The sequence below is a fragment of the Ambystoma mexicanum genome, chromosome 2p (genome assembly GCF_040938575.1).
Source record: "Ambystoma mexicanum isolate Mex_15411 chromosome 2p, UKY_AmexF1_1, whole genome shotgun sequence".
Taxonomy (NCBI): domain Eukaryota; kingdom Metazoa; phylum Chordata; class Amphibia; order Caudata; family Ambystomatidae; genus Ambystoma; species Ambystoma mexicanum.
This window is the reverse complement of record NC_090923.1, coordinates 274,838,000-274,851,248: the sequence shown is the minus strand read 5'-3', so window position 1 is coordinate 274,851,248 and position 13,249 is coordinate 274,838,000. Positions and strand designations below refer to the sequence as shown.

Sequence of the window (13,249 nt, the reverse complement as noted above, 5' to 3'; positions counted from 1 at the left end):
TATTTCTCCCATCTTTTAATATGAAATAACTTTTTTTTGGATAGCTGTGTGAGTAAACAACAATTTGGAGAGCAGACAGTTTTGCAATTGACACTTCATCATAGCAGGTGGGAGAAATGACAGTAAGTTTATTTTACAGTTTATACAGGGTAAGTGGCAGTTTCTCTGTTTATATGTATTCCTAGAAAAGCTGTACATGTACTGTGTAGAAAATATTCATACCTGTAGTCTGTGTTCATGCATGTGGATGTGCATGAATCTGCAAGTAGAAATCTTGGGGAGTTTTATAGTAGTTGTTGCTGTAGGTCTGTGCAGTGACAGCCAAATTGTACTGAGAGTGATCAATAGTACATCTAAAGTGATGATCTGTGATGAGATGATAGAGTTAGATGTAGAGTTCTTGGATGTGATTGGTGGATGATTGTGTGACTGTTTAACAGTAGCCAATGAGGAAATGGTGCAGAGAGTGAAGTGCAAAGGGTAGAAGCGCTGCCCCTGTGTTACGTGCTCCGTGGACACTGTGGGTGTCCGCGGGCAGGGCGTGCCACATCTGGGGTGTCTCAGCAAATGCAGCATGGAAAGGGGACTGTAGGGATCAGCCAATCAGATGTTGAGGTTGTGGTTTGTGTTGAAAGAGGCTGTGTGTAGTGAAGATGGTAGAGGTAGAGAAAATCAGGGTGTTAGTGGTTGGAGATATGTTTGTGCATAGTTTGGAGTAGTATGCTAAATGTAGGAATGTGGCAAACAATTTTGATGTTAAAGGAGTGGAGGTGTTGTGGAGCACTGTGCCTGGTTTTAATGTGCAAGGTATTGTACACGTTTGTGGAGATATGGGCAGGGTAAACATTCCACATGTAGTTGTTTTGCACTGTGGTGCTTTGTATTTGGGGTATGTCAGTGCCCCTACTTTGTTGGCAGATTTGAAATATTTGGTTCAGGCAGTAATGAAAATACTTCCAAATGCCAAGGTTATTTGTTCTGATTTAGTACCTGGGGCAATGTGGGACAATAGTTTTGTTGTTTGTCCTCAGCAGGTGGAAAGAGGAAGATGTAGGGTGAGCTTTATTGAGGTAGGTCGCAGACCTTCTCATTATCTGTTTTACAGTAATGTTGGTATCATTATATTTGACCCATCCACACTTCTTTTTTATATATGTTGTGTAGTGACCTGCATTGGTTGCGGCTCCTGCGTGGTAGATTATACCTACTGTTGTGATGGTTTTCTTACCAAGTGATAGTTTACCATGTGCAAATCCATTTAGCTTGCAGTTGTTTTTGGTTTTATCTGCATTCTAACGTGAAAGCATTACTATTACGTATTTACTATGTGTCTGTATTTGTAAGGTGGCAAGACGCCCACACTGTTCATCTCGCTAGTGACCGAAAGTGGGATAGTACAAACACACGTGTGCAAATTATAGGACTCTAATATAAAACTGCGGTCATTGGAGTCAGGGTCTGCAGTGTGGCCGGAAGGGGTTGCAGCAGGGTTTGCTCGGACATTCTCATATGAGCACATTTTGTCAGGGCTCGAGACTTGCTCCTGGCCTGCTTATGTCAGTGAACAAAAAAGGGGCAGCGACACATGTGATGTCATCAGTGATGTCATCAATGCGATTTGTGATGGCATCTCTGATGTCATGGGTGTTAGTCCTTGCAGTGCACACTGGTGGCTCGAGTTATGTTTGTTTAGCTTACCATAACTGGGGAATTTCAGGGTTTTTTCGGTTTTACCTGTAACACGAACGTCCCTGTAACAAGGTTTTTCCATAGAATTTCATAGGTTTTTGCTAGTGCAACTTAACCATAACGTCCCTTTAACAATGTTTTTGTTAGTGTATATATATATACAAAACCACAGCAATCGCTCCTCTCATTGGGACTTAATTTCTGCCCGACAAAGAACTTTGACCATGTCCAATCACGCCTTGATTTTGATCAATTCTTATGCAAAATTAAGTGAAATTTCTTTTTTACCTGAAACACAGCTGTGATAAAACCATCTCAAGTACGACCAGAACACACCAATCTGTGCATTTCAGATGTTCCATCATTAGTCAATTTGGCTTGATGTTTCCTTTGACACTTCTCACCTTGACCTATCTGATTTTGACATCAATCCTAATTGGGATGTTCACACCAAATTAAAAAACAAATCAAGATTTAACCCGCAGTTTTCAGTGGGGGGTTGTATTGAGGCCTTCCATGATCGGTGTGTGCATGATCTAAGATCATTACGTTAGCGAACTGTTGGCCTTAAACAAAATGTAACTGCTGCCCAACGTTTAGCAATTGTGGAATTACAAAATCTGTCCAATATTGTAATTAAACCGGCCAATAAAGGCTCTAACATCATAATTGAAAATCAAAGTGACTACGTATGAGAAGCCAATAGACAATTACGAGATCGCCTGTGCTACTCTGAGCTGCCATCTAATCCATTTTCTGAAATACATTTTGATTTGGTTTCTCTCTGTGCTAAGTGGGTGGAAAAAGTCTTAGTTGAAGATGACTTGGTTACATTTTTGGTTCATTCAAGTTATACTATTCCTACGATTTATTTTCTTCCTGTGACTTTATGTGGGTCACTGCTAGAGCATTTGGCACAGTTCATCGATGAGACTCTGATTTTATTTGTCTCAGTGTTACCTTCCTACCTGTGAGATACTACACTGAGTGGAGCGCGAAACACGTCATGTGTAGCAGGATTTGACCAATGGCGTCCTGCTTATGTTGTTTGTGTTTTGCTGTCCAGCTGTTTTGACAAATGCTTTTTAACAATAAAAAGCTTGCAATTTATTATGATTTGAGTTTTTTTTTTAATCTTTCTGACTCAACATATTGGAGATTGCCTCTCGCCTGGAGTGCGCTTTGGGGTAAAGTTATTCGAAATTGGGATAGATTTGAAAAGGAAGAAAAATGTGCTTGTGGTAATATGGTCATAGAGTTCTCTTTTTGCCTTATGCAGGCTGCCATGGAAAGTGAAGAGGGGCCCTGTACGGGACCCTCCCTTCCCTTTCCATGGTGGCCATCTTGGAAAAGGATTTTACTTCCTACACCGGAAGAAAAATCCTTTTTTTTAGCACCCCGGATTCCCGCTTTGGGAACCTAGGGTGCTAAAGGCTTTCATCCCCCATTACAGGGGCTGGAATGGGGGTATAATGGTCCAGAGACCTCGTTATCCACCCTTGCTTCACTTGGGCTGATAACTTGGGCTGCAGGGCCAGTATCCACCATTCCAGTCCCTGGAACGGAGGATGGATCAGTGATGTCATCAATGACATTTGTGATGTCATCTTTGATGTCCTGGGTGTTAGTCTTAGCAGTGCACGGTGGTGGCACAAGTTATGGTTGCTTAGCTTACCATGACTACAGAATTTCTGGGGTTTTTCATTTTTACTTGTAACCATAACATCCCCTTAACAAAGTTTTTATATTGAATTTATATGTCCAACTTAACCATAACGTCCCTTTAACAAAGTTTTTTCAGTGAATGGCAAAGGTTTTTATTAGTGCAACTTAACCATAACGTTCCCTTAACAAAGTTTTTTCATTGAATATATATATATATATATATATATATTGAGAGTGTGTCCAACGTATATTTTTCAGCATATAATATATAAACATCTCAGTATATAATATAAATAAACATCACAATTTGCAGTTCATTGATTAATGAATCATGAATTATCTCCCTAATTACCTCCTATACCAGACTGAGACATTAGGATTAGTCAGATACATTTACTATTCCAACAGAAAGGCAAGCTCACCGAAAGCAGTCAAAATAAAAAAAGTACATGCTTTGACAACTCACTGACAACATTGGGCATTTGGCTGCAATCAAGAGAACGGTTAACAATAACCCTGACACAGGATTAACCACTGAACTTCAGAGCATCCAACATACTGTTTGATGAGCAGAGTGAGCAAAAGGGGCCCCTGCAAATAACAGGATTAATATTTAAACTGTATTTCTACCTTAAAGTTACTGATTAATTTATTCTACAAAAGGTCGAATTTGTTGAAAGAAATTCACATTTGAAAATGGAAGGACAAGCGCTTGGTTTACTCCTGTTATTCACATCTGTTCTCTGGCCAGACAATGCTGCTACTCTTGAGGTATTCAGTCTCTCTTTACAAATTCTGTGTTTTTATGCCTATGTCCGAAAAGGGTGTATATATCAACCCTTACACAGTTCTAAAACAATATGCCTGTGTTACTGTAGCACAGCAGAGTGCATTGCAGTATGTTATGCTTCCTAAAATGATACATTGCATTGAAAATACTTAACCTGATCAAACTGTCCTAACCAATGTCGATTATAAATATTGTCAAACCTTTGTAATAACAAAATGCCAGCATTTATACATTGATGTTGTAAAATAATTTCTTTTATATATTCAATCAGTGCTGTGATCCAACTTAAACAGTATTAGTTGTCTTTTTAGTTTGAAATGTAGTGAATATTGGGTACATTCCACTCAATAATGCCTGACCTTTATGTGCACTATGTCTACCCACTATGTATGTAGTGTGTGTAAACAATGCTTAGGTGGCATAGCAAGGGGAGCACAATTTATTTTGTTGATGAGACATTCTATTTGGGACAAGCACACTTGGTACCATTTATTTATTTATTGCCGATTGATTGTGTGCTTAAATGTCTTCCAGCACCAAAAGAGACACCGGCAGGTGGAAGGTGTGTAGGAGCAATGGAAAAGTGGGGGGAGCGGCCAAAATGGTAATGGATGTTGTACCATGCACTCTTGCCATTTGCTCGGTCTCTTGGCGCTCTGGCAGATCTGCAATGGAAGGAGGGCTGGGGGTATGTTAGAGGGATGGGGAGGGAGAAGAGCAAGAGAGCTTTCATGCGCTCTTGGCAGCTTCTCGTCGGAGAAACTGGTCACTGAGCACAGGTGCATTTTTAGCTGGTAGCGGTCATGTGGTGTTGAGGTATGATTGTGTATGGTATGGTTTCGTATTGGAAGTTGCGAAGTGCGTGTAGTTTATGGTGTGGTTGTGTTTAGTTCAGAGTTTGAGGGTATACAGAATGGTGAGTTATTAGTATGGTTAGTTAGGAGCAACACATTTCCTACCCCCAACAATCCATCTAAGTGTGATGCATTTCCTACCCCCAACAATCCATCTAAGTGTGGTACATTTCCTACCCTCAACAATCCATCTAAGTGTGATACATTTCTTACCCTGAACAATCCATATATGTGTGATACATTTCCTACCCCTAACACTGCATCTAAGTGTGATACACGTCCTACACCCAACAATCCATCTAAGTATGACACATGAAGGAAGCGAGTGGGCAGGTAGCATTTCTAAATGTAGGTGGTGTTTTGTAACTCTTGGATCTGGAGGTAACCTGGTCCAGGGTGTTGGGCCAAGGCTAGCCAGCTGTTTGACCTGTCCATGCCTCGTATGTGTTATTTGATGGAGTCTACTCTAGTTGTAAAATTCACGAGCCCTTGCGGGGGTATAGATATTCCCTGTTTAGACTGGTTTTTGGGCGACCTCCAAGTAGAATTGGTGTGTGGCACAGTGCAAACTCATGGGGATTGAACTCAGAGAAGGAGATCACACAAACTGCAGACAGAGGCCATCAGCGAGCTGCTCACAGATCCCACAAAGGGTCAACACCACCGCACACTGATAGATTGATGCAATGCTGAAAAACAATCAGGACGTCCATTTGGAGGCCTGCCAGTGATGGGGTGGTGGTGAAGGAGGTGACGGGAGAAAAGAGGGGCCATACAGGGAGGATCACCATATCTGTACCCCATAACATCCCATAAATTACCCTCTTCAGTCATCACAATGCAGTCCTCATGAGGCAGATCCACACCTCTAAGCCGGATGAACCTCCTACTGTTGTGTTCTGGATGTATTTCTGCTCATGTGCTGTGCCTTAGTACAACACTGGTTCCACACCCATGCAATGCCACTCTGACCCAAAGCACACCTCAGGACTCACCACTGCAATTAATCCAGGGTACAATAGCAACAGGTAGCCTAAGAGTCCTGCTGTAGCAGAGATCAATGAATGTGGAGAGTGTGGAGACTCCCACCTTCTTTCCCTGCTTTTGTCCTCCTTCACCTATTACACCAGAACCGGAACCAGTTAAAGTTTACTAGTTGGCAATATAACTGCATAACACATGGAAAGAGCATCAAAACGTAAAAGCAAGGAATGTGCAATGCACTAAATTTCTAATTGCAGTTACTTGTACTGCTGGTGATCACTTAGACAAGAGCGTTTACTGCAAATATATGACCTTGGAGGCAGAAAGCATTAGCCATTTTAATCTAGTCTCACTTACTCTGATCAAAGGATGCTTTGGCAAACCATGAGGTTAGCATTCAGCAAGAAACTATGATGTGGCTGCGATCTTTAGAGCTCTTGGGATGTAGGGGTTGAAGGAAGTAAGAAAGTGGCAAATCTGCCAAGCGCTGTTTGGAGAGCTTAGCACTCCGATGCTCAAATGGGGCCTCTTGGGATTTATGCTCTGCATTTTGTTGATATCTGTAGGTTAGCTCCACAATGATGGAACCCTGGCAATTTGTAAGCCCAGTGGACCTCGGCCACTTGCTGCAGAAGGCGAAAGGAGGCCAGTGCACTCTGTTGGCATAAAGGTGCAGCCCTTGTCTAATATAAGACGGCCCTGAGCCCTTTGTCTGTCCATGTCACCACTTACAATACTACACCATTCCTTTCCCTCAACTCCCCCCTTCAGTGTCCTGCATTCCTTTTCATCCATGAGCCTGCTGCCATTGCTTACTCCACCAATATTCACAACCTCTGCTAAGAATTCTGTTGAGTCCTCGATGCCTAGAAACACCAGTAATCTGCTACCCTGTCTAAGGTTACGTGTTCCTCTTCACTCATTTGCTTGTCTTCAGCTCATGTGGCTAGAAACTAAATGGTCCCACCTGCAGTCTGCAGCCTCTACTGGCCTTTCTATAGGGATGGGAGCACTTGCAGTTACCTCCAGGCTTCGACTACAGTTCCCTTTTTTGTTATTAAGTCCTCTACTCGTAAACCTCTTCCATGGCTAGGAAAGCCCACTAATGCACTTGGGGTCATCCTATGAAACTCTTATGAACTTAATCTCATTTTTGGCTGGAGGAATTCAAGTCTGTTACTCAAGAATGCATTGATATTTATGATGCAACAGCTGGATCACCCGATATCATTGGCATTGCAGACCATAGGATGTGAAATCTAGACATAAGCTCCCTTTAGTTTAATGTGCACTGTTTTGGTTGCAAATGGTTAAGCCCAGACAATTCACAGACCTATTAATACTATTATTTTCATTTGTTAATTTCAGATGTTTGAGCATTTATGACACATATCATCCATAATATATCCACCAAAAGGAAGTTGGCATACCTAATGTTTATTTCTCCTTATAGAAATCTGAATGGAAATTAATGTAGGTGGAAAGTTAAAAATATCAAAACTTATTTCCAAATAAACGTTTCTTCCATTCAAAATATTAAATATACATGTTATGCAATCCATCAAATGTATTGATTTACCTATGCATCAAAATAGAGACAAAGGTATGAGTGGATCGAGTGAGTAGGAAAATACCACAAGAGACAACCAAAATAAAATGGGGTAGCCTGTAAATTCAGATCAAAGAGCACACTGAAATACATAAATAACATTGCAATTAAGGTACACCTAATTGTAAATTAGTTAACAGTTCGTGCTCAATGTAACACAAACGTTCTTTCCATCAGCCACGTGTTTATATTCGGGCTATTTGTTATGTACCAATGCCTGATTATAATTTTAGAACTACTAGGACCATCTGTTTAAAAAGTATTGCGATTTCTTGTGGTAGATATACTTCAAACCATTGTTTCAAACCATTCTCCTATCCCAATATTATCATGTCAGTTCTGCACTCCAAAACTCATAGCAAAATCTACAACCCCTTCTAAAGTACCACATCATATCACACCTTGATTCCAAGCCATAACATATTGGTGAGGGATGAGTAAATTAAAACAAATTCACATTGTGTTGAACAATGCTCATTCACTCATGAATTAATGATTAGAAAATATTGATAGAATTCTCTACCAAACATCTTCTATTCGATAGACCGGACATTTCTATTATTGAAAGTTGACAAATATCTGGTGCAGATATCTGGAGTAGAGAGCATCATTAGAGAAGACTGTTACCCGCGGAGAACACAAACAATAACAGATTCTATTATCTTAGTTTGAAGTTGACTTTTAGACATCAATCTACGACAGACCCATCAGTTCAGACTGATCAGAAAAATGTACTTGAGCTTTAATTAATTGTAAGGGTGCAGAAGGAGGATACTGACACACAGGTGGCATAGTGATTAATGTAGACTTTTATGTGAAACTAAAATAAAGCAAAAAACCTACCTATTCCTATCTTTATGAGGGGTTTCCCTGACTCAATTAAAGTGCTAATGGGTCTGTCAGGATGTCTTATTAACTTAAAGAGACCGCTGTCTTGTGTCAAAATATCCTTATCTCTGTCCCTTACACTTATAACTAAACTAAACAGTTGCACCAAACTTCTAAGTCCAGGAGAATGACTCCCTTCTCCTGGAGTAGGTGCACTCCCCCTGCTGGTTCTTCAGCAGTGGGAATGGATCCCTTCCCCTGATTCTAGCACTTCATAAATAAACAGAAAAGGATGCAGATCCTCCAATACTCTGAATCACAAAGTTCAATACTTTATAACTCCTTGTAGGTTTGCCAGGATAATGACTCCCTTCTCATGGCCTTCTTTGGATTTGCTTTCCCAGTTCACAGCACCAGGGGGAAATTCCCCCTCGCCATGGCCTTTCTTAGCACCCAAAGGCACAATTGTGATGAGGATCCCAGATCCTGGTTTCTCTTCTTCCTCCAGGAGTACTTGGTGTACTCTCCGGCCAATTACAGCGATGGGGTTTGTAAACCTCTGTTTTGGGTGTGGGTCCCAGACCCATACTGCTCTGTGGCTTGTTTTTGGCTGACCTGGTTCACTCTCCTGCCAGGTACTGCCACAAAGAAAACAACTTTCAATGGGCTCTCTTTCAATATTTACTTTGAGTGGTCTGTGACCAACCACTGTGTTGAGGAAGATGATTCCTGATGCACTCTTTCTCACTCTTATTCTCAATTGTGGTCCACGACCAACCACTGTGCCAAGGAATATGATTCCTATTGCACTCTTTCTCACTCTTATTCTGAATTGGGGTCTGCAACCAACCACTGTGCCAAGGAAGATGATTCCTGATTCACTCTTTCTCACTCTTAACTATGGCTCTCACGATGGGTCCCCATCCAGATGTCCTTCTTCTCCTATTTCCTGTTTCCCGGGAACTCTTCACTTGATCTCTGTGGGGCAGCGAGTCTTGGTACGGCTGCACTTCTCTGCTTTGAGGGATACAGCGTGGCTCTGCGGCAGGATATTGCTGACGACCACAGCATCCGTCTCTGGGCATCTGGTCCACCTGCTTCGGGTCATACCACTATTCTTTAGCCTCCAGCTCTCTCCTGGAGTAGTTCTGTGCCAAGGGGACAAGGGTACCCCTCTCCTGCCTCTGGGCTTGGGGAGCGGGTTGCTTGCGGCTTCCTTGGCATCCTCTTGTTGAACTTCCCAAGCTGGACGGCCTCTCCTGTTGGTTGGGTGGCTCTCTTCCCAGAGTCCTGCATCTCCCTTGAATGTTTGTCCTTGTCCCTAGAGGAGGGGTCTCTACCCATGAGATCCTCCCACCGATACCACCCCCATCGGGACTCTCAGGTAGCGGCCTCACCTCCCTCGCCTCAGGGGCATGGGCTCCCCCTCGGGGAGAAGTGACGACATCCAAGTATTCATCACACTTCCTATACATATGTCAGTAGGTTTATGTAAGAAAAACAACAGTAAACACACACTACCCTCTCCTCCTCTTCTAAAAAAAATTAAAAAATAGTAAACTCGCGAACCTTACAGCTTTTTTCCTCCTATTGCTGTATATTGAAAACTAAAAACATTTGTTGTAGAACAATATATGTCAATTTAATATTTTTTGTTTATCCAACACATATACATTTCTTCTGATTTATTTATTATAAAACACCGCAATACATTCATTCATATACACGCTGTGCAAAAAGGTGGGTGAGTACAAGCGCTTTTTTATACAGTACAAAAGATGTTAATGCTTGCTATCAGAAGTATCGACAGGGCGTATGATACTTCAAAACTTGACTTTGAACGATTTTGTTGACATCAGGTGTGATTATTTATATCAATATCATAGATTTGTACAAACCATTCAAATTTTAAAGTCCTTTTCTGTAACATCATATCTTTCAACTTCCCTCAAGATCAAATAATTTCGAAATATTGATTGGATAAAAGACAATGTCGACACTCATGCATTTCGGCCCTTTATGACAAAATCTGTTCATCTACCACAATTTTGTAGATAAATAAATAGGCCTTCGTCAGGACAACAGTGTCATGATCTCTGCTTCCAAAAGGTCAGGGTTTTCCCAACTCCCTTGGAAGCAGATCCATAACCCAGGTTCCGAGTGCCAACCAGTCCCAATTGGGACCTTTTGAACCCAGTCCTGGCGCCAGTGGCACCAGGCTCATAAATATGCCCAGTCCCAGCGCTGGAAGCGCCGGGCTCATAATGCTTGGGTGGACTTACCTGCAGCAGACCATGCTGCTTACTTGCCTGCCAGTTGAGCCTCAGATCCTCTTCTGTTTGGAACTACTTTTCCTGTTGGGTGGGGCAGGAGCCACTCCCTAGATTCAGAACACTGGAACTCTTCTGGAAAGCAGGAACTCTTTTCTTACCTAGGCGTGGCCGTGGAAGGAGAGACCTAAGCACTACAGGAGGCTATTTAAACCACACCCGATGGATGAATCTTGCTTTGCGTTATTCTGCATCCTCAGCAGCAGAACGCTCATCGTGTCTTCTGCATCTGATCCTGGCCTAAGGAAAAAGGCTTACCATCCTGAATCCAGTCTTCAGCAACACCTATAAAGACAAGAAAGAACAGGTTAGCATTACGGTCTTCAGTGACAGCTCTTCACTTACCTGGTCCATCGGCTGTCACCAACGCCTCGCGCTGCATTCCGGCATCTGAAAGACAAAGGCTTACCTACTCTTCGTGCGCTCCGGAGGTCTTCATACTGCATTCCGGCATCTGAAAGACAAAAGCTTACCAACTCTCTGCACGCTCCGGAGGCCTTCGGCGCTGCATCCCGCATCTGAAAGACAAAACAAGGTGCGTTTAAAGACATTGGGGAACTTTAATACTCACGTGCCATTACTCCTTTCCACATCTAACCCAGTGGGTATTCCGGCACCCTGCAGCCGCTCCGAACTTGTACCTGCAAAATAAAAAGACAGTTAGAGCGCATCGTGAAGCAGGCAACAAGCGCTTACTTACGTGCTTCCAGGCGCTTCTATTCATCACACGGGCACCATCTTCAACTCACTTCAGCCCGTCATCCGCCATCGCCGGAACCCTGCAAAACAAGAGACATCATTACTAAAGACTTTAAAGACATTAGAATTACTCGAAACTTACCGTTCGTGCAGTAAACGACGGACAGCAGTTCTCTGAAGTCAAGAGGCCTGCTCCCCTTATCCAGTAAAGAAACTGGTTACAGCACCCTGCCTCGAGGCAGATGGAGAGCACGGCGTTCACTTACCTAAGACATCTTACCCTTCGAGTCAGACATACAGTGCACAGAGGTCCAGCCCAAAGAGCCAGCCGTGTGTTACACATCACCTGTGAAGATACGGTATACGCCCAGTCAAGACCGGCGCCTCTACGGGAATCAGGTGAGCGTTACAAACAGTTGATTCTATAAACACCATGAACAAATCATTAGGTCCCTTGCCTACTTCATTGGATCACTAAAAAACATTGAAAAGTAAAAATCAGTAGGAGATTCACGATGGTGATTTTACACTGTGTCAAAATGGCATCCAGAAGCTTAACACTAACCCTGTTCCCTATAAAGGGGAGTAAGAATGTATCTTTGTTGCTGCAAATTTTTCCTGAATATCATTGCAGTCTCTATGGGAGAACAACATGAATTTTACTTTTTATTTCTGACAAGTTACTGATTTCACCTCAACTTTAATATTTAAGGAATACTTTTCCAATGCCTCAAAATATTGCACAGCATTTTCAATTCGGTTTGAAATTACCTTTCTGCTCTTTATTTCTTCTAAAGCTTTTTCAGTAGCATCTGATTTTCACACTACTACAGGTATTCAAAAAGAACCCATCCATGTACTTCATCACCTAAATGGCATAAGTGCGTGCATATATGTTTTTCAGTGGCAAGTCTTTGCTTCATTTTGCCTTATTTATTTTGTTTGATAACAAAATCTAAAACTATTTGGTACCTAATTCAACCCATTGTGTGGGCTCATTCCCAATTAGTACACTGCAATAACTTTAGTCTTGCTTCATGGCTTGTCTGAATTTTTACATTATCATAAACGTATTAGTCTGTTCCAGACTATAGTTTTTGCCACATGTTCACTAAAACTACAGATGAGGCACTAAATCAAATGTGCAGCACCCAGATGCCACTGTCATGTCGCCTCCTTGTCCTAGTTGTCAATTCTAGATAACACAACACTGGTCTGATTCCTATGAGTTGCACTGTGTGTGATGGGCATGAGGGTTCCAAACCTAGTCATGCCATCAACCAAAACACCAGTGCGTCTCACCAGTGTCTGTTTATTTCTGTATTCGGCATGTTGACAAACAACCACTTTCGTTATCCCTTTTCATTCATCCTGCTTATTGACTATGCTCGGATCACCTACGGGTTGGTTATACCCATAGCTTGCGCTTAGTACGTTTGGGCCATTTGAGTTCTATTTCATAATATTGATTGTTTCTCGGTTGCCACTTGATAATGTGGCGAAAGATTATATTGATTATATTCGTGATTGGGGCCTATTGCATAAACTCTAATTTAGTTGTATTTCATGATATCAATTGTTTCGTAGTTGGCGCTTCATAATGTGGTTAACAATTCATTGCATGCATGCAGGATTTCTCCCTCATTCGCATGACTTACTTTTTATACAAGCACACTCAGGGCGCTTTCCTCCAGTGGCGGACCATCTCAAATTTTTTCTGTGTGTGGATGGTTGCTTGGTGACCATGTTAAATCCCCTCGGTCACATGCTTTCTGCTGCATGTCTATGCAAGGCACCATCG

General features: G+C 42.1%; 1 protein-coding gene across 6 annotated transcripts in view; it reads left to right on the top strand.

Annotated features, from left to right (window-relative positions):
- The first annotated feature begins 4,048 nt into the window (after positions 1–4,048).
- Positions 4,049–13,249, top strand: part of LOC138566370 (inter-alpha-trypsin inhibitor heavy chain H4-like) — a 1,003,937-nt gene continuing 994,736 nt past the window's right edge. For all 6 annotated transcript variants that reach the window (XR_011301923.1, XM_069643539.1, XM_069643537.1 and 3 more), the window contains exon 1: positions 4,049–4,125. Coding sequence is in view for 5 of the 6 variants with exons in the window: in XM_069643539.1 (XP_069499640.1) it covers positions 4,051–4,125 (75 nt within the window). In the remaining variant the exon portion in view is untranslated. The remainder of the gene's footprint in view (positions 4,126–13,249) is intronic.